This window comes from Corvus kubaryi, unplaced genomic scaffold (assembly GCF_017639235.1).
Source record: "Corvus kubaryi isolate FWS band 111438036 unplaced genomic scaffold, C.kubaryi_AGA036_p1.0 37184, whole genome shotgun sequence".
Lineage (NCBI taxonomy): Eukaryota > Metazoa > Chordata > Aves > Passeriformes > Corvidae > Corvus > Corvus kubaryi.
In genome coordinates this window covers 1,837,139-1,858,783 of record NW_024581051.1, presented here as the reverse complement: position 1 = coordinate 1,858,783, position 21,645 = coordinate 1,837,139, and the positions used below count along the sequence as shown (strand labels likewise).

Sequence of the window (21,645 nt, the reverse complement as noted above, 5' to 3'; positions counted from 1 at the left end):
TAGACCTTACAGAACTGAAAGAGAAGTGTGCGGAGCACTTTGTGGAAGAATGTTTAGAGTATTTTTATAAGTTTTAGACCAGTGTTAAGCTGATGAATTGTGGGATAGATGAGCAGATGGGGATTAAAAAATGGTTGAATGGGTGGGCCTAGAGAGTGGTTATCAATGGCAAGTAACTCATGGTGTACCCCAGGGGCCAACAAAGGGTCCAGCCCTGTTCAACATCTTCATTAATGATCTTGATGGGGCAGAGTGTACCCTCAGCAGGTTTGCAGGTGACTGGGAGGACTGGCTGATATGACAGAGGGCTTGTGCTGCTATCCAGACTGGAGAAATGAACTCAGGGCATTGTTGGATCAGGTGACCTTCAAAAATCTCCTCCAATGTCAACCATTCTGTGATTGTGTTGCCTTGATCCTTGTCACACATTGTTTAGTGAAACAAAATTGGTGACTTGCAGCAGGTCACATCAAACTGTACAACTTGATTCAGAGGCTTGGGCAACAGCTGTGTATTAGCCAGTGGGTCTGTTGCCATTGCACAAGGTATCCCATCCATTCATGCCTGCCTTCTCCAGCTCCCAGGCTCTGTCCTGGATCTTGATGTTGGTGGCTGTGAACAGCAGTGTGCAACATGGCCTGGTTTTACTGCCCTTGTGATGCTAAGGTGCTAAAAGGCCACATAGTTTGGGAGCTATGGTTTCATATAATTCTTCTGAGGACATAAGGAGCAATTTATTTTTTGTTCTCTCACTCTTAATTGAGCTCACCCCAGGTAAAAACAAACACACAAACAACCCCCCACAGACCAGCAAACAAAAAACAACCATAAAAAGGCTACAGATTAAGATATTTTTATATCTTAATTCTTAGTTTTCCACAGTGCCAGTTGTACAGTTTTTGAAAACACTAAACTTCTGCCTGCAAAAAATCAGATGTGAATAAGATCTGTTCTGCTTTTCTCCCTTCAATTCCACAGCCCACCTTTTCTTTCTTACTTTCCTTATTACAGACTACAAGAGCAGCAAGAGCAGAGTTGGGTTTCTGTTAATGGAGAATTAAATTTGCACAGGGATAATTCTCTGGGTCATCTCTAGCCATCGAAAGGTTACTTTGTCCTGATGACTCGTGTAAAAAAATTGCTTAATGAGATTTAGGTTTAGACTTTAAGCTTTTCACTCTGTTTCTTTCAGTGTGGTTTGTGTTTTAGTTGGGTCTCTCTTGCCTTGGCATTTAGCAAAACAAAATTGATAATGTTCATCAGCATACTCTTCATTTTATAGCAAAAATGTGAAGATTTTGTATGTTGTGATTGTACTTTAATGGTTACTTCCATAAATGTGAACTGAAAAAAAATTGATGGGTTTTGGAAGATTTTATTTTATTTTTTTAAGTTGTGTGTTTGAAATAATGTCTGACTTGTGTTGTTTCCAGAACCTGCTAGTCCAGGCCAGGACTTAGATATGCCAATGGAAGTTGATAGCAGTGAAATGAACAGTGATGGTAGTCGAGTTCTAGATGATGCTGAAGAGCCCTCCCCTCCAGAGGACAAAATCTTTTTTATGGATCCATCTGACCTTGACGCAGACAAAGATGAGGAAGCTGTCAAAACAATCAGGTAAGTTATAAGGTGGGTTTCTTTGCTCAGGATGTACTTTGCTCAATATTGTGAGCAAAACATTTCCAGTTAGCCCAGTTTTATTGCTGAAGTGTATTTTCCCTTTGTGTGGGGCTTTTTTTTTTTTTTTTTTAAGCTTGAAAATACTTTGTAAAGTTCACCTGCCTCAAGAAAATCTGAAACATAGATTAAAGGAATATAGTCTCTTCTAATTGGAAAATGTGTTATGCTGTGACTTTTATTGAAGAAATACAACTAGATTATCAAAGCAGGATAAAACTTACAGTTTAACAAGGCTAATGCATGGTTAAGGTCTCTGTGACTTGAGCCTAATTTAGTTACTGTTATATATGTGTGGATTTAAAAGGTATTAGTTGAGATATTTTAATATTGGCATCACAGCCTACATGCATGTTAGGCAATAGTTTGTTTTATTTATCTTGAAAGTGATTTTTCTGAAATCTTTTATCCAGTACCTGTTAACATAGTTCCTTAAATCAAATTTGATCTTTTTATTTTATCTATTATTTTGAGTAGTGTCATCCTGATTTTCTTAGTCATTCTTAATAAGATAAGTGCGGTTGTGTTCAGTCAAGCTAAACGTCACCGTAGCTCAGGGCTTAATAGCAAATTTGTGAGGGAGAGCATATAATGATACCTCCCAACTATCAGTGATTTATAGCTCAAGGATCTCTTGAAAGGGAAGTAACATCCACCTTTAAGTAGGATTTTTCCATTTATTTCTAATTGGATTTGAAGCAATTCAGGTTTTCGGCATGACAGCATCCTGTAGCCAATTCTATGGTGTAACTGCGTGCCATGTTAAAGCATCCTTACGTTTTTGTTTTGAAACTACCTCATGTTGTTGTGTGTTTACAAATGTGTCTGTTAGTGCTGCATGTAGAGCTCTGGTGTTAGGCAGGCACCTCAGTGGTTGGCTTCATCTTCAGTGCTATTAAAACCTGTATGTTTAATTAGTGGCTGTCTCAGAATATTAGAGATTATGAAACCCTTGTCTGAAGGACAGTTAATATACCTGAGCGTTGATAGAATTTTCTAGTGCAGTTGTGATTTGAATTAACACACCCCTGTTTGTATTTTCATAACTTTAAAGTTTGCTTTGATAGGGACCTTCACTAACAACAATATTAAGAAGCAGTTTAATCAACTTACAAGAAGAAATGATGGTTATGCTGATGTTAATTATATTTCTATGGTGTCAAATAGCATAAAAGATCAGCAGTCTCAGCAAATTGTTTTGAGAGGATGATTTCTGTAAGTGTCCTCACTCCAGTGTGTTTCTTCTCTGTTCCTTAGAATAATTTGAGTACTGCAATACTTGCCTTAGGAGAGCTATTAGGAGCTCTGATGCCTTATTAATTTCATCAATCAACTAAATCTGTATGGGAAGAAAAGGTGTCTGTTCCTGAAAATTATGGGCTAAGTGTGTAAAATGGATATAATTGCAGTACTGTTGTATTTTAACTTGTTACAGATTAAACTCTTGTATCTTCTTTTTAGTCCCTCAACAAGCAATAATATTCCTCTCATGCGAGTTGTACAGTCAATCAAACACACAAAGAGGAAGAGCAGTACAATGGTGAAAGAAGGATGGATGGTCCACTATACTAGTAGAGACAACCTGGTCAGTTACTTTAATTTCTTCCTAAATTATTTCTCTAAAATAATGTATTTTATTTCTGATTTACAGTACCATTTGAAAGAACTTAGCTGTGATGTCCATTATAAAGAAATCTGGTTCAAGGGAGAAACTCTATTTTATTCAAAATACTTCATGTGGTGATTGAATAGTACTTTTCCTGCTCCCCTTTAAGAAGGAAAAGCATCTCTACATTGTCTCAAATGAATTGCATGTGTAGTATTTCAGCTTTCTTGAGAAGGTAACTTGGAATAATTCGCTTGTGTCTTCTTTCTCTTGAGTAGTTGAACTAAATGCTTGTGTCTCTTTTTCTATTCTACTACATGAAAAGGTGGAAATCTTAAAATTATGGGTAACAACAACATGGTTGACAGTATTATTCTAATGATCTAGATGTTTGTAAATAGTTAGGTGTAGATATGGGTAGCCAGTGCTACCAATAATGAGCTCTTAATTGAGTAGGCAAGCTACTTGATTTTGTGTATTGAGGAGGAAGACAGGGAAAAATAACAGGGTTCCTTAGTATTGTCTGATGGGAGGAAGTGAATCCTCTTGGTTTTTGGTAGATGAATGAAAAGGATGAAGTTATGAAGTTCCCAGATTTCGTGGAGAACATTATGGCACATTGAGACTGACCATGAAAGGCAGCAGAAATACTTTTGCATTCTTTGTCTCTGTGGCATCTGATTGAAGGAGACATAGAGATTTAGAGAAGCAAAGTTATTCAAGTTCTGCTGAAATCAAGTTAAGGGGTGATAATAGTCAGCTCAGGTTACTGTAATATTTCACTTTTTGTGATTGTCAGCTAAACTGACTGCTGTAAATGGTCTTTCCGAAGCTGTCTTAAAAACCACTTCTTTAAGGTTCAGTTTTCTAATACCTGGATGTATTTATCACAATCCAAAATAAGTATCTGGCATATTTTAGATGTGGTTATAGCCAAGACTACGTAAAAGTTACGACTATCATCAGCTGGCTCTGCAAAAACTAAGGCCAGGTAGCAGAAAAATATGAATAGTTCTAGCAGAACTGTTCAGGGCAGGCCTGGTATTCAGCTCTGACTTAAACTTTCAGTACAACCAGTATGTTTTTCCATGGACTTTTTTTTTGAACTTCCCCTTAGAACAGTGATCTGATGGAACACCTTTGCTTAGTTTGATTTTCTTCATCTGTCAGTATGGCTGCTACCTTGATGACATCAACTGAAAAAGGCCAGTCATCTGACCCAAAGCAAGGTACCTCCAGCCAAACAAGATCTCACAGGGCTTCCTAATGGGAGGAGACTTCCGTATTGGGCATTACAACATCAGCAATTTCCCTTGACCCTTCCGTTCTCAGCAGTGTCAGGCTGTTTCCTATTCCTGAAACAACTGGGCTTCCTATCAGTTCCAGACAGGTTCATGTTAACAGCAGGATCTGTATGCTTCTTGTGCTCCCTGGATAACAAGATATTTCACCCTTTATAATGAGAAGTTTCTATGTCATCATCTCTACTCTTTTTCTGACCGTGGTCCCATCCTTTCTCAGAGTAGGGTATGGGGCAGATTTTGAATCCCTGAGTAAGTTACCAGCCTGTTCCTTAATTCCTCTTCTCCAAAGTCTTTCCTGATTCATGATTTAATAAAGAGCATATATATGTCCGAAGGACGGGTTTACCCTTTTGGTTTCACCCATTGTCCCAGTGCTGTCTGGTAATTCTTTTTAGTTAAATCCATTCATGAGCCAGCTTTATTTGTCTAACTCCTATAGGTAGCTTCCTCCTGAGTGAACTGATTTAAGCTCTGCCTAAATATGAAAAAAACCACAACCTTTGCTTTTAATATGACAAAGTTTATAAAACATAAATGTAATAGAATAATATTTCAAACTTTTTCATCCTAACTTAGAGTCAAGGGTCTTGGATTTTTGTCCCAGAAGAATGGAAGTGGTTTTCTAACTATATGAGCATGGTGCAAGCAAAGTATCTTAGATTCACAGAGCTGTATTAACTTTCTAAAAGCGTCTTAGTTTTGAGGAATATTCTTCTGCTTAAATTACAAGCCAGTTATATGCAACAGTTAATCCATGTTACTTTTTGTTGGGGAAGATTTCTTGTTGGTGGATACTTCCAGCAAATGGCTATTGAGTCTGTCTTGGGGTTTTTTCCCCCCCACGAGGTACTTTTTCCATTTGAATCTTATAATGTGTTCGTGTTGCCACTGTGTGCTTTTGACCACCTAGGTTCTGTATTGACAAAAGAATTAAGGACTTGTTAGGCTTGTTCAGTGCTTGAACCTGTGCAGTGTTGGTATGAGGGCACAGAGGGAGAAAGCATGACTCCCGCAGTTGTTACCGAATTTAAATAACTCAGATTTTGTGAGAATGTGCACCTGCAGTAAAACGTGTCTAGTAACTGTTTTTTCCTGTATGAGGTAACTCCCGTTGTCACTGCTTTTACTGCAAGGTAAGTGATATTTTTGCTAGCTTGTGGAAGTAATTTTTGAGCTTCTTCTTTAACAAAGTCTTTATTCCCAAAGTTTATTTTTTCATTTCTGTAGTCTAAGATGCAACTGTAGATTAATTGAATGATTATCATAGTAATTTAAAGCATTTCTTATTTAAATAATGAGATAGCAGAAAACATGAGAGGTTTATTCCTTATGTAATTGTACTATGCATTTTTTAGAGAAAAAGACATTACTGGAGACTGGACAGCAAATGCCTCACACTATTTCAAAATGAATCTGGAACAAAGTATTACAAGGTAATTAATGATGAATAATAATTATGTTGATTTATTCAGTGCTTTATAGATATGAAATCTATTTGTGAGCTGTTTATGTATTATCTCCATTTTCCCATCTCTTTTTGAATCAAAACTGTGACCAGGTTAATTGTTGCCCAAAGCCTGTAAGTGAGAAGGACCAAGACTAACTCTGAGAAGTTGCTTGCAGCTCCTGCTCTAGCTTGCAGCTCCTGCTCTAATTCCCTTGAGTATGTCTCTCCTTACATTTTGCATGTACTGTTCTCCAGAATTATTTGGCATATTAAGCTTTCCTCAAAATTACCAGAGAATTTCTTTGGCCACCAGTTGAATTAAGGCTTGGATTTTTGTGTTCTCTGAGTAGTGACTGAAAGTTTGCATGCTTATGTGTTTTATTTCAAGGTTCCTCAAATCAAATTATTCCCTACTGTACAATTGAAAGTTTCAAGCAAGATTTACAGGAAAATTTACCGTGTAGCCTGATGTTTATATAAATGAAGCTTAGTGTATTGTTAATGTAGTATTGTGTTCAGTGGTGGAATATTCAGAAAATGCAGAATATTCAGAATTTGTAAACAGGACTTTTCCCTTTCTTGTCTTATACCTTTAGGTGGGGGTCCAAATCTTGCAGCTTCTTCCTTTATAACATCTCTAAGATCAAGCCTTTTCTCTGTACACCCAGCTAAACTTGCCCAGATCCTTTTCATCCCTATCTTGACCAATGCAGTCTCTTCTCAGACCTCTCTGATACTTGTATTGCCCTGTGCATTCAAAACACAGCTGGTAAAATATGTTCCTTGCTTGTTGCTCTGTTACGTCAGTGCTTTTAGTCCTTTGACTTGCCCCTTCGCATCCCTTGTTTTAACTGCTTAGATCTGATTGTTTGTCTTTGCTGTTGGAGTAATTCACAGTTTTTGCCTTTACATTTATTTACTCTTCATCTCAATCAGCTGCTGTCTCTTGTCCCTCTAATGCCAGCCTGGTGTTCACCTGCTTGTTCACTGCTCTTGCAAGTGACATGCACCTGCACGCCTTCCCATGGATGTGAAATGTCCTCCAGCTAGCATGAACTTGAAACCATTTCTTCCTTCAGATCTGTTCTGTAATACTCTTGTACCATGGTCTTAAACTGACCAGGTAGAGGATAATATCTGTATGCAGATAATATCAGATAATATCTGTATGAAAGAGGATCTTTACCCAGAACTATTCCGATGCACAAAGCAGTGCTTATTGACTAGCTTGTATAACTGCATCCTCTCCTTAATGTTACTGTCTCACTTTTTCCCCCTCATGCTCTTCTCTGCCTAAGCTGTATAAACTGCAAGGGGAAGATGGTCATTCTGTTGTGCATTGTTTACACATGCAATGGGCGTGTGTCTCATGATGAATATAAATGTAGTTTGAGTAGAAAATGTAGTTGTATGGAGACAGCTGTGGTGGGCCTGAAAGTCTGTCTAGGCTTGTATATAGAAATTCAGAAAACTGGGTGGGCAATGATCATGCACAGTTTAAATTTATTTATGAAGCTTGGTGTCTTGGTTTTGTTTTTTTTGATTGATTTGATTTGGTTTCTTTGCAACGCTTGAAGTTATGAGTGTTAGTTTATAAAAATATTATGTGCATTTTCATTTTTTAATCTTTAATATCTTTCTTCAGGAGATTCCACTTTCAGAAATTCTCCAGGTGACTCAGCCTCGAGATTTTTCAAACGTGGTGCAGGGCAGCAACCCCTACTGTTTTGAGATCATCACTGACACGATGGTGTACTTTGTTGGCGAGAACAATGGCAGCACTCATCACAGTCCAGTTCTTGCTGCCTCCGGAGTTGGACTTGACGTAGCTCAGGGCTGGGAGAAAGCCATTCGCCAGGCCTTGATGCCAGTCACTCCTCAAGCTAGCGTTTGCACTGCTGCAGGACAAGGAAAAGATCACAGTAAGCAGGCAGACAAGGCACTATTCATATGCTGAAGCTGCTGATGGTAGTGATTCCTTTTGGAAAAGTGCTTATTTAGAGTGAAGTATTGTCTGTTGATTATCTGCTGAATTGGGTCCATAATTTTCCATGAGTCTCTAAAAAGTGACCCTCAGGTTTGTGGAGGGTAGGCAAATCCTTTAATCTGTTGTAGCAAAAAGTAGTAAAAAACCAGATTTACAATATGAATGCCGAAGGCAGAGTTTTATTGTAGGAGCACTAAGAGCACACACATGGATGTAAAAAGGGAGCATAGATTAGATATTTCTAATATACATAACTAATTAAATATATTCAGATTGTTTACATACACTTGGAAGGAACTGAATTTGGATGCCTTTTGATGTTAGCATCTATATATATATGTATATTGTAAAAATTCTGTGAGATGTCAGTGGCTAAGGAGAAGAAAAGGAGTTAGTGTTGCAATGTAAATACCATCAGTGATGGAAGAAACTTTTCTGAGCTGTGCATAGTTATAAGAAGTACCCTAGTCTTCGTTTTATGCACCTGCCCTCCCTTTTTTCCTCTGGCATAGGATCACACTCATTATCAAGGCTCCACTAAACTTACGTATTGTGTTCTTTCTTTTCAGACATCTCCTTGTTCCTTGCAACAACATTCATTCTCATTCTGTACTGAGATTTATGCTTTCACTCTTTAGTTTCCTTTCGAATTCCTACTCTTTAATCTCCTTGTAGTAAAATTTTCTTTTGCAGGAGATTCTGAGATCAGTTTCTCTGTCTCTGATATCTGGCTACTCTGTACCAGCAGCAGTTAAGAACATGTAGGAGCTAGTCTGAGGTAAAGGCACTTTCTGGAAATGCAGCAATGGTCTAAAATAGTAAATTATGAAATGACAGTACTGGTACTGGTATTCAATTACAGTGAAGAAACATATCTGTAGGATGATGCCTCATACCTGGCTTTATACATACATAAAATGCCACTTTTGATACGGAATTTTTAGTTTCATATATATATATATACACACACGCTTCCTTCATTTTCTAGCTCCTAAGGCTTACTGTTGCTGACAGACTTGCAAAGACAGTTGATTTTTCCAAAACAAGTATTTTTTCAGATATAAAAAATAACATTTCATTGACACTGGTAGGGATTACAACTACAGCAGTAAATGCCGAGGGGAAGTATTTTAGTATGTTTAGGATTGTAGGAGTATAAGAAACTACTGTGAGTCAGGGAGTGGCATTCACATATTTTTAGACAACTCAGGTTGGTTTTAAAACTCTCAGAAGACCAAAAAATGTCTGTTCATCCCTCTTCTTCCTACACTTTGTGAATCATGAAATGTATCTCCAGAGCCTTTAAGGTAATTCGATTTTAGTTAAAAAAAGAAGTCCCCAAAGTCTCAAATACATACTTTCAAATGAAAAGACCAAAAGGAGGAGGGAGACATTGCTAGTGCTTGAAATACTTGCAGCAGCAGGGAATTTGTAGCGTCAGTGTCCACAAGACACTATCTAGTTATTTTATTCCACATTCTTGCCAGAGGTAGTTAGAAATGAGGATGTTCTTCCAGTCTGAGCCATAGCAAAAAATCCGGTGTAACCATGGTAAAATGAGAGAGAAAGTAAGCTGTTTACCTGGTGTAGATTATGTATTGAGTTGTGGCATTACTAATTTCTTAGGAAGTGACTACTTCTTAGAAGTGACTACTTCTCAGCACTTTTGCACATTTCAGACGCTAGAAAAATGGATTTATTTGGAAGGAATAACTCACTCCTTACCTCTGAGTTATTTTGTGCTCTGTAGCCATCTGTGGAGAAGGGTTCAGTGTGTTCTGTAAAACACTTTCAAAAACTGTATCTTCGTTTTCTAGTTACCTTGCTGCAGTTTTTGTTGACGTTAGGGATTTTTTGTCTGACTTCTTTATTGTTTTCTGTTGTTTTCTGTACGGTTACTTCGATACAGACCTGGCTATAGTCAATAATCAGTATGCATAAACATGTTCATATTTCAGATGCAGAATTCAGAGTGTCTTTGAGAATTAGCATCTGTTCCTATCTTGTCTGTAAATTCCTTCTTTGAGATAAAGCACAGGTGGCAAAAATGAAATACAGATGTCTTCTTTTTTTATCTAAAATTGTGTTTTTAAAGTGCAAGGCCCTTCTTAGGATGATAAAGGCTCTTTTCAAAGTGCTAGTAAATCTATAATGTCTTTTCTATCTACCTAGTGTATAATTCATTCTTTTTTTCTTTAAGTTATAATAATATCACAGAATTGCTGGGGTTGGAAGGGACCTCTGGAGATCATCCAGTCCAACCCCACTGACAGTTCAGAGTCACACAGAGCAGGTTACACAGGAGCATATCCAGGTGGGCCTAGAATGTCTCCAGAGAGAGAGACCCCAACATCAAGTGATAGGTGTCTGTTAGTCTAAGATGCTTTACTTTGGTCTTGGAATTCAAAGGAGAAGGGTGTTTTCTACCTTCCTTGGTATATCTCTTCTTGCCTATGCATCAGTGTTTTCCTGTAATGAAAAATTCATGTCAATGGCTGCTTCAGACTGAAGAATTCTAATTCTTTATCTGATACTTCTACTTGGAAATTATACTTCCTGAATGTGCCCTTATATTCCAAGGATTGATATACTTTTGTAGTTTATCCATGAAACAAAGATTTTTTTAATATTATGGGCTTTATTGTTTTTTTATTTATCAGTTCTTCTGTTACTTGCTTTCTTTGATATGTTTCCTTTTCTTATGCATTAATTCTGTATATCTTAGTGCCACGGAAGATAAGAAGCCACATTCATTTGGCTATGAGGGATCTACCTGCTCCTCTTGCCTGTATTTTTCTTTATTGCTACCAGAAATCATTATTCTTTAATGAACTATGATACAATTGCTATTGCATTTGGTTTTCCAGCTGTCTATTTTATACACACTTGTATTGTTCTACTATTTTTGTTATCAGGGATAGGAGAAAAAAAGACAAGCAATCCCAGCAAAACTCCCAGAGTTATTTATCTAATCAATCTGTAAAATGAGTTTCAGGTTACGAAGGTTCTGCAGAACAACAGTAAAAATCATTTCACCAATACTGGGTTAGAAGTCAGTAAGGGGTTTTTGTTGATTTGCATTTTTTCTCATCTTTTTACTAGAAAAAGTCTGCCCTTTCTATTTACTTACTTGGCTTTATCTTCTTTATTGCAGAAGAGTTGTCTCTAAGCATCTCTGTTTCAAATTGCCAGGTCCAGGAGAATGTGGTGAGTCATGTGCATTGTATTATAGTGATATTTATTTATCTGAGTATTATAAAGTAGTTGATAGTGTCTGGATGAGAAAGCAATACCAGAGCACTGTAGGTAAAGAAGTCCATGTTATATGCAGGAAGTAACTTACTTACCTACCATGGCTGTTAGTTTTTATGAATGTATGTCCCTGCTTACGGTGCAGCTCATTGGATCCTCTTCAGAGAAAGCTTGTTGTGTTTTCCCACTCCATTCAGTGTAATGATGGTACCTTTTACAGAGTTTGATTAATGCCAAATATAATTACAGCCTAGCCAGTAATAACTAATTCCGTCCTGAACATTTTAACGACTCCTGATATTTGTGATTTCTTTTTCTCATGCATTAGGATATCAGCTCTGTGTACCAAATATTTGCTGATGAGGTGCTGGGTTCTGGTCAGTTTGGAATTGTATATGGAGGTAAATTGCATTGTGTTCCATTATGCATTTATTAAGGTAGAATGTCTCCTTGATAAAATTACCCTTTTCATGTTTACTTAGCTGTATCTAGAATGTCTAGGTGAAGTTCATCTTGTTAAAAGTTTTATTTTGCTGCACGTCTCTGCAGTTTTACATACAGTATTTCTTAAAATTCTTGCATTTACAGTTTTGCATTGGCATCATAATCAGTTTAGACTATGCATTGTATTTTGACCACTGTTAAATACAAAGCAATCCAATTTGGCCATGTTTAATGATTTTTTTTATATTGCAAATTCTAACACTGTTGTTTGTGTTACACAGTATTAGAAGTCATATATTTGCTGTCAGTTATACTTGTTTTGAATGACACCTGAGAGATGTGGCTAAAAGCAATTAGAAAAACATATAGTTTATGGTTTGACAGTATGGATGCAAACATAGTATTGATGTATTTTATGCAAACAAATTTCTGTCAGCAGGGTAAAGTAGAAAGAGGTATTCTTTGTCAAGAGTCTTAGTCCTAGGTTTCAAGTCTAGTATTTTAAAACCTTCTGTTACAGCATATAACTTGTTTTTAGTATGTAATCACAAAAAAAGAAGAAATACTAGAAATGCATATGAACTCTGTTTCTATCTCTCTCTTTTTTGTTTTTAATCTTGTTTATTTCTCAAGTGTTGAGAAAGCCACAGACCATAAATCTGGAAAGAAAGAAAAAGTCATAAGTAATGATTTACAAGTGGTAATCTTTCTGTTTCTGTCATGTTTTCTTTCTAATCAGGAAGTATTGTAGCTATGATTTTTCTGTGTGTCAATTGCGTAGTAAGATACTTTATTACTTCTAAACTGCTTGGTGGAAATACAGTTTGGTCTGGTTTTACATCACTCTTGAAAGAGGTCAGGTTTTTTGCTCCCTCTGTATTTCTTAAAGCAGAGTGCGAATCAAAGTGTGCTCCCTCTCTTATGAATAGAAATGAACAAATGCAGACACTTATTTTAATGGTTGGCTTTTATTTTTCCTAAATTGCCTTGTAAATAAATCTCAGCTTGGTATTTTGCATGATTCAGTGCTTACAAGTGCTTGTAAGCATAATAAAAAATTATAAAAAACTTTTATAATTTTTTTTTTTTTACTGAATGAGGGCTTAAAATATATAGGATATGCATACTTCTTAAGATAAAATCACAAGCTGAAAGAGTATGAAAAGACAATGTAAAAGACTATGGTTTTGCTGCCTCTGCACACTGCTTAATTTTTGCTAGTATTTGGGGAGATTAGCTCTGGTAACTTCTGATACTGGCTTATCCCCACCTGTGTAGTCTTACTGAAATAATGGTGACAGTTAACGGTAGAATTAAGTTGCTTTCATTGTTGTGGGGTTTGGATTGGGTTTTTCTTTTATGTTGTATTTTTTGTGTCCCCTATTCTTGAGAAACATTTCCAAATTGTAAATCAAAAGTTATAAGATATAGATATCCCACTCCTGCATCAGTGAGAACAGTTTCCCTCTGCTTTTCCTGTTTTGATTAGTTTGAAAGATCTGAAAAAGGGAGACAGAAAAAGCTATTTTTGACATTTTCTTACTGATGTAAAACTTGCACTAAAAACTGGCTGGTTGTGTTTTGTTTAATAAAAGGAATTTTCAAGCTGCTTTTCTGTTACTCTTCATGGACAATTTTTAGCTGTAGTCTAGCTTCCGTAGTTAGGTGTTTTGTTAGATGAGTTGGTTTGCTTATCATTCCTTAGCAGTCTAGTAGCATTTGCATAGTGTTTTGCATCTAGTTTGTAATTGATTGTATTTCTGCTACATTTCAGTATAATTTCCTTCATCTGGTGGAGATAAGCCCTTTAGTCATGATGGTGTCAAAGGCAGGTGCAGTACTTGCTTGGCAGAGCAGCCTGTGGAGCAGTTCCTGTGCCCTGCCTAAGCCCTGGCCACCAGTGCTGACCACAGAGCAGCAGGGGAGGCTGGCTGGTGGCTACTGAGGTGTACCTGGGCTCCCCACAGCAGTGCTGGTAGACCCTTCTGTGCCACTTGCACTGTAGCTGTGTGTGTTGTCCCTTTTCCTCAAATGGCATCCAAACCCTTCGCTGAGCAGATAATGACACTTTTCTTTGGTGTAGACTTACTGTTCTGTAGTACTTCAGTATTAAATGTCTTAGGTTTCCAAGGTCTTGCAGTGTGTGTGTGTGATCCTATTAACCTCTCTGATGTGACTGAAAGAAACCAGTTCAGCAGCTGTGAAGAAGCTGGGGAAACATTAACAGCTCCTCACCTAGCCCTTGATACAGCCTCCCTGCATATTGCAAAATGCTTCTCATGCAGCTGATGCAGGTTGCAGCAAGAAATAGTATGTGGTGCTGTCAGCATGGTGTTTTTCTTACCACCATCTTTTAGAGCTTTTTCATCACAGCAAACTGCCCAGGGTGTTAAATGTGTTGCTGTTCTTTGGGGCACCTAATTACTCTCATGTTCCCGTAGAGTATTAGGTGTGTAATTTCCTGTGCATGTGGAGCCCGTGAAACCACTGGAGTGGGTTTTTAGATCTGTCTTCACTTTGGCCTTGAATTGTTGTTTTTACAGGAGAAGCAATATGCTATGGAGTAGTTATTACTTGCTCATGTGCAAATCCCTTGCATGAGCAAAACCTTCACGCAATACATCTAATGTCTGTGTGTGTACCCGACAGCAGAGTGGTAACTGGTTTAAATTTAAACTACAGAATTCCTGTGGAGGCTGATCACTTCTTTTACTCCTATACTATTTGCAATTCTAGATATAAATATGGTAATATTGCACACTTGACAGAATATACTTGTTTCCCCAAAAATGAATTTCTGCTGTAATATTTTATAGCTATGAATTGCTTCTACCTCTTGATGGCTCACACTGACTTTCTGTTTAGGAAAACACAGGAAGACTGGAAGAGATGTGGCTATCAAAGTCATTGACAAGATGAGGTTCCCAACTAAACAGGAAAGTCAGCTTCGTAATGAAGTAGCCATTCTCCAGGTATGAAAGCGTTTTTGGATCACGCTGGAGTTTTGTCTTAAATAAACCATTAAGGAGTTTTTGTATTGTGTGTAAGTGCTCTGAATTGATTTTTAAATTTACGTCTGTGATTTCTGAGTACTGTTGTAAGAAGGAATCTTAGAAGAGCAGGAATTCCTGACTACTTGATAGAGTTGATAACTTGGGGTGATATCTACCCCCCTGTAGGGGATACACCAAACATAGGTACTTTGGCTCCATGTTGTCTCCCTCAGTATTATTTTCTGCTGTTTTCCACTACTGGCTCCTCAGTCTTTGAGTATTATTCTTATACTTGGTAGCTTGAGTACAGAACATGCATCAGCTGTGAAATTAATCATTATAGCTAATTTGTATCAAACCAATTATCCTTAGTAGTTGGCATATTTCATGGTTTGACATTTATTTCAAGCTTGTTTCTTCCCACAGATTTTTTTTTTCACCTCTAACTCTCCACCTAACTGTGCTTTGATTTGTGGGCAACGTTTCTGTGAAATTCAAGATGTACCTATGCTACTTTATTTTAGAATTTGCATCATCCTGGGATCGTGAACCTGGAATGTATGTTTGAAACCCCAGAACGGGTCTTTGTTGTGATGGAAAAGCTGCATGGAGATATGCTAGAGATGATTCTTTCCAGTGAGAAAAGTCGACTTCCAGAACGAATAACTAAGTTCATGGTCACTCAGGTGGGCATTCAGTTCCTCTGCTTTTAGAGGAAAGGCTAGATATGGGTTTTGTAATTAGGAGAATTTGGAGAAGAGGTTTTCTGTATTGTTATTTGAAGAGACAGTGTAGAGAGCTGCACATCTAATGAAAGTTGAATAAACAAGAAAAGAACTTTGAATGTTAATTATGTTAATTTTTTTGACCCTTCTTTCCCAAGACATAACATTATGGACATCTAAAGATGAATGTCAAAACAGTAAGCATTTGAAAAGACAGAGGTGGGGGGGGGAAGGGTGGGGAAAATAAACCCCATTGTTTTCAAGTCTTGGCAGGCTGGAAAAAACAGTGCTTGCACAGTATACATGGGTTAGTTCTTGAGGACTGTGTTGATAAAAATTGCTGTATTGGTTAATGTGCGTGTCTTTTGACACTTCTGATCTGCTTGAATGTGTTCTGAAAATGTTCTTTCATTTTGTAGATACTTGTTGCTTTGAGGAATTTACACTTCAAGAATATTGTGCACTGTGATTTAAAACCAGAAAATGTACTACTAGCATCAGCAGAACCATTCCCTCAAGTGAGTGAAGATTAAACAATACTTTTTATTACTATTCATTGGGGCTTTTTTTTAAAGCAATATCGATGTTGCTGCTTAAAAAGTGACCTCTTGTGGGATTTTCAGCTGACTTACTCTAGAATTACTTGAACTGCATGTTTTGTAGTTGTCTTCTTTTTTTCCCTTCTCCCATTAAGTACCTTTAGTGCATTGCTCTTTCTTATACCCTGAGGAGGGCTTATTGACTTGGGATTACGTGTTGGACTTGATCTGAATCCTTTTATGTCCACAAGTGCCTGCTGTGTTCAAGCCAAGGAACTGTTGCAGAACCATGAAGATTTGAGCATCGGTGCATGTGCCAGCTGTTAATGCTTTTGACCGGGATATTCTCTCAAGAGCTGGCTGGGTCTGAGTTCAAGCTAAAACTCAGTGTTTGATTTCTGTGTACTGAAGCCTCCAGCTTCTGGAATACAATTATGAGGGATGTGATTTGGCTGGGATTCATGTGCATTTTAAATTTTGGTTCTGTACCTTGTGAGAGTGAGGATTCCCCTCTGAAAATGAGCTGGGTTTGGAATCAAGATCTTATGTCCTTATTTGCACACTTGTGGCCACGTGATACACAAACTGCCTCAGACCCAAGTCTGTGCAAGGCCAGTTCAGGTCTTGATCTGAAGCATGGCTGACCTGCATGTTGCAAACCCAGCAACCTAAAACCTTAACTGACTGGCGTACATGGGGTCTTGTGTCTGCTTTAAGTGATGGCAGAAAGGGTGTGAAGTCAAGCAGAGATTTCTCAGTTTAAAAATGTGTTGTTGCTTCTGCAGGTGAAGCTGTGTGATTTTGGCTTTGCACGCATCATTGGTGAGAAGTCTTTCCGGCGCTCTGTGGTGGGGACTCCTGCGTACCTCGCCCCTGAAGTGCTCAGGAGCAAAGGCTACAACCGCTCCCTAGACATGTGGTCAGTAGGAGTTATTGTCTATGTGAGCCTCAGTGGTACATTCCCATTTAATGAAGATGAGGATATCAATGACCAGATTCAAAATGCAGCATTTATGTACCCACCAAACCCTTGGAAGGAAATTTCTAGTGAAGGTAAAGAAATTAATTTTCTCTATTAGAATGTTTGTGTATGTAGATAACACATTCAAATGCTTAAACCTCAAGGTTCATTTAGAAAGGAGTGTGAAAATTATTGATAGTTTGAGTTTAGTAGACTATGCCAAAGTGGATAAATAAGAGCTAAATATATCTGTGAAAGATAAACTGTGAAATATAATGCTTTAGCTAATTTTCAGGGCAGGAGAGTCAGGAGATTTAGCAAGAAAAATGAATTTCATGCATGACAAATGGGATGGGTAATCTGACACTTCCCAGAAGTCCCAAGGAAAAGTTAACTAATGTGTGGGTATTTCCTGAATGCTGGCTTATTTTAGCCAAACTATAATCACAGAAACGGTTCAAAGTTGAATCTGGAATTTTAGTTTTGTACATTAGCAAGCATGGATTTAAATGTCAGGTCTGAACAACCCAGAAGTTTACAAGGCTGGTCTCTAGAGCTCTCCACTGCCAGCTTTGGTTATATGTTGTTACCATGTTTGGTTAATACATGATTAACACACGGGTAGATGTGGAAGGACGTATACAAAAGTATACAACAGTGGGAGTACCCACGTCGTTGTGGAACACAGGCTTATGCGCAAGCTTTTTAGGCACATCTGAAAATCACTAAAATCAGTAGGGAAAAAGATTAATGAATAACACAGTAAAGCTTTTAGTGTTTCCATCAAAAGTAGGGGGAACTTACCCCACCCCTATTTTGTAGCCTCATTTAACATAAGCAAAGCTAAATATAAAATTCAAGAGCTTGGTTAAATTTAAAGTTCAGTGTAGAATACACTCACACATAGAAAATAAATTTCTACTGTAGCATGTGAATGATGATAGAGGTGATTAATATTTAAAAAACATAATTTTTGTTCTTCTTTGTCAGCCATTGATTTAATAAACAATTTGCTTCAAGTGAAGATGAGAAAACGATTCAGTGTTGACAAATCCCTTAGTCACCCATGGTTACAGGTAAACTTTTTCACTGTGTTTATTAAGGGTGAATAATTTTTTTGGCTGAAATCCTTCAGAGGCTTATGAAAACTGCAGCTATCACATTCTGTTAACAAGCATTCATGAAGGCTTGAGTATTTCTGGTTATAGCTTTTCATTTGATGTGCTCCAGGATTCTGCCCATCTGTTAATGGCTTCTTTCCTCAAGGGAAACTTGTCTTACTGTCTTCCCACCTTTTCCCTTCTGTCTGACAGCAGTATGGGTTTGCTGTTCTGGTTTCCCCCCTGACTGTGGGCAGTGATGAATGCATGGAGCCCTGTGAAATCAGCACAAACACTGTTTGTTCAGTGCTGAAGTAGACACACAACCTGGTGTGTGCCATAACTTGTAGTTGGTTTAGAACAGGTTTGTTTGGAATGGAGTTTATATGATGCTTTGATAACCTTAGATACTAGCCTATTTAATTTTGAACTATTCTTTGTGGACAGTGTTGGGGCAATTTGTGGGAGGGTGTTTGTGTTTGGTTTTCTTTTTTTTTCCTTTTTATTTTAACAGATCTTGTTGGTTTTATCTTGTGGCTATTCACACTAAAAATGGAGAGAAACTGCAGAATTTATCTGTGGAAATGTAGTGCTGCTGTTTCTTAAAACTGCTTCCTTAAATCTCTTTTACTCCTTAGGATTACCAGACTTGGCTTGACCTCAGAGAATTTGAAACGCGCATTGGAGAGCGTTACATTACCCACGAGAGCGACGATGCACGCTGGAAAGAACACGCTTACGAACACAACCTCGAGTACCCACAGCACTTCATTATGGCTCCTAATCCAGATGACATGGAAGAAGACCCTTGATTTGTTCATTATGCTAAATTGCAGCAAAGGAGGATACTCCAGGCAGAAACTGAAGATAAGTTTTGGAGCAGCTATTGCTCTTTCCAAATGCTGTACACATAGTTTGGTGTGTAAAGCCCAGAGGATCCTACATTGCCACGGCAACAGACTGTCATCTGACAAGCTTTTCTCCATCCCTGACTTTAACTATGAGTAGTTACTGGACAGTGGGATAAGCCCTGTTGGGGAACATTTCACTGAGCTGGGTGGCTACAGAGCCGTTACAGAGATGTAGTGTGTACAGATTGAATGGTTTGTGTTTTTCAAGGGTTTTTGTTTTTTTCATAGCCTACACAGTAAGAGTTTTGTAGTAGTTTTCTAATCTCTTTTTACTAGGCCATAGAGGACTGTTTTCTGTTACTTAGATACATCTCCTGTTTCTTAAACTGTGGATGGTGAAGAGACTCTGTAAAGAAATCAGTACAGATTACCTTGGCTAAAGCAAAACAGGGTGGTTTAGTTGAATACAGCTTCACAGATGAAGGAATAATTTGCTGCTGTTAAGACAGTTAAATATGTGTGTCCTGGCCCTAACTGAACTTTTTCCAGATACCAACAACAACAAAAAAAGAAAACCCCATAGCTTCTTACATTCCTCTTGAAATGCTGGCTGACAATCTAAGGAGATGACAATCAAAACTGTGCTAGGCCTTTATTTTGTCTGTTAAAAAAAGCAATAAGCCACAACAGCGCACTGCTGTGCAAGGCTGGCATGTCATTGATACACGCCAAAGGCATTTTGCCTTAAAACTACACAAGTAATGCACAGAGAGCACACAAGACTTGATGTAGCATATCCTTTTCACTCTGGAAAACCAGCTTCTAGCAGAAGGATGTGGAAAAATAGGGAAAAATACATGCAGCTTTCTTCTGTCATTTTGAGTAATAAGATTTTTAAATTTTTAATATTTTCTAATTTTTTTAAGGTTCCCTGGGCTTACATCAGGAGTAGTTTGTAGCCTGCTAGCTTGTATGTTAACTCTGCTCAAAACCTAGAAGTAACAGTGGATACCACATCACCTGTTGCTTCTGCCAGGGCAGCTGGATTGTAGGAGAAAGGACTTTGCCTTCCCACGTTAACCTGCAGCCCCTCCCATCCTGTTTACTGTGGTCAGAACTATTTGATCTGAATGAAGAGTCCAAAACCAACTCCTAACTTAGTTTTCTCTGTGCCTCAGTTGAAGGATTCCCAACCGCTAATCAAACTTGTGGCATAATAGAGAGGAATCAGCAGTGTTCTTTGGAAAGAATTCCCTTGGACAGTTCAAGTTCATGGTATTTTAAAGAAGTTTGAGGCCATGAATTCTTCCAAATGGAAGGATTTTGGTTTTGGTCCTATAGTAAAAAATGAAAGGTGAAATCCTTTTTTTGTGGGATAACAGTGTTGTGTTGCTGGAGGGTGCTGGAAGGCTGTATGCATCCCTGGTGTGCCAAGCTGCTTAACTGGAGCTTAGTTGGAAATATTTCTAAAATACTGATACAGGCTTGAACTGCAAAGGCAGTGAGAGGCTTTGGGATATCTCCTCTCTCCTACAAAGATTTTCTTTTTTGTTTGTATGTAGATAAGTAGCTTTTCCTACTGTTGTTATTCAGGTAAGGAAACAGGTGAGCAGCTTTTTAAGTTGTTAGATATATTTAAAATGTTACATGGTTAGTTCAGGGCTGGCAGCTGCGTGCAGTAGCAGTGACCGGGCAGTGGTCAGTGGCGGTTGCAGAAGGATTGCCCACAGGCAGGTTTGGGTCTTTAACCCATCTTTTCTTTTCCATTGCCCTTTATCCATGTGCCGCTGCGTTTTGTAGGTGTCTGTGTTGGCAAAGGTTGAGCTCTGGCTTCTTAACCCTGTTAAGGGAGGGTTTCAGGACTGATTCTTGAGAGAGGCACTGCTTTTCATCTCTGGAACCAGAGCGTGACGGTCACCTCTGACACTGGTAGTTTGGTATCTGCCCACTCTTGGCAAGGGAAGTAGTGCTGTGTTTCAACTTCACTGCTCAAGTGACCACATTTCAGTGAAGCCATTGCTATATTCCATCCTACCTGTACTAATGTAGATGCAGTTTGGTTTTAAACTTCAGATTTTATACTTGACCTGTCACTTCAGGTTTACCTGTGGGTTTGTTGTTTCTGGTGTTCGTGTTTGTGAGGAAATAAAGCAGCTCAGTCACTTGAAAAAGCACAACAGGAATAGAGAAAGGAGGGGACAGTAATGAAGTAGAAGGCCTGGCTTTTGTCTCCCCCCATGAGGTCTGCTCTGCTTCAAAATATTATGTGAGCTATTTATTCTTCAAGTTGTATTAAAATAAAAATAATGCTGTTGGCCTTTGGAGGAGATTGCCTGGTGATATATGCAGACTTATGGGGCCAGACAATAGAAGCCACAAGCAACTAACTAGTAGTCAAGAAACCAAAAAAAATCAGACTTACATTATGAGTAAAGTTCCTAGAGTAGTAAAAATAGCTGAGTTTTTTATTCCCTTTACTGCAGACTTTGACAGCAGTAGGTTACAGTGTTTAATGCCCTTACCCCTAGATGAATTAAGTTGCGTTCATTCAAGCAATAGTGCTATGGTGATGCTAGAAAAAAGCTCATGTAAAATTTATAGCCTCAAAATGACACTGTCAAGTACTTTTATATTTTTATACATCCCATTGTTTGTAAATATCCTCTGATAAGCTTGAAAATAAAATTTATTTCCCTATCAGACTCGTTCTTTTTATTTACATGAATTCTCTCTCCTATCAAATGTTCCTAGGAGTAAAT

General features: G+C 38.0%; 1 protein-coding gene across 4 annotated transcripts in view; it reads left to right on the top strand.

Moving 5' to 3' along the window:
- Positions 1 to 21,586, top strand: part of PRKD3 (protein kinase D3) — a 43,695-nt gene extending 22,109 nt beyond the window's left edge. For all 4 annotated transcript variants that reach the window (XM_042022020.1, XM_042022017.1, XM_042022018.1 and 1 more), the window contains exons 8-19: positions 1,434 to 1,617; positions 3,139 to 3,262; positions 5,943 to 6,020; positions 7,680 to 7,956; positions 11,176 to 11,228; positions 11,602 to 11,674; positions 14,583 to 14,689; positions 15,235 to 15,396; positions 15,855 to 15,953; positions 16,760 to 17,027; positions 17,926 to 18,011; positions 18,674 to 21,586. In XM_042022020.1, the coding sequence (XP_041877954.1) occupies positions 1,434 to 1,617; positions 3,139 to 3,262; positions 5,943 to 6,020; positions 7,680 to 7,956; positions 11,176 to 11,228; positions 11,602 to 11,674; positions 14,583 to 14,689; positions 15,235 to 15,396; positions 15,855 to 15,953; positions 16,760 to 17,027; positions 17,926 to 18,011; positions 18,674 to 18,847 (1,685 nt within the window). In that variant the 3' untranslated portion in view covers positions 18,848 to 21,586. The remainder of the gene's footprint in view (positions 1 to 1,433; positions 1,618 to 3,138; positions 3,263 to 5,942; positions 6,021 to 7,679; positions 7,957 to 11,175; positions 11,229 to 11,601; positions 11,675 to 14,582; positions 14,690 to 15,234; positions 15,397 to 15,854; positions 15,954 to 16,759; positions 17,028 to 17,925; positions 18,012 to 18,673) is intronic.
- Positions 21,587 to 21,645: the final 59 nt, after the last annotated feature.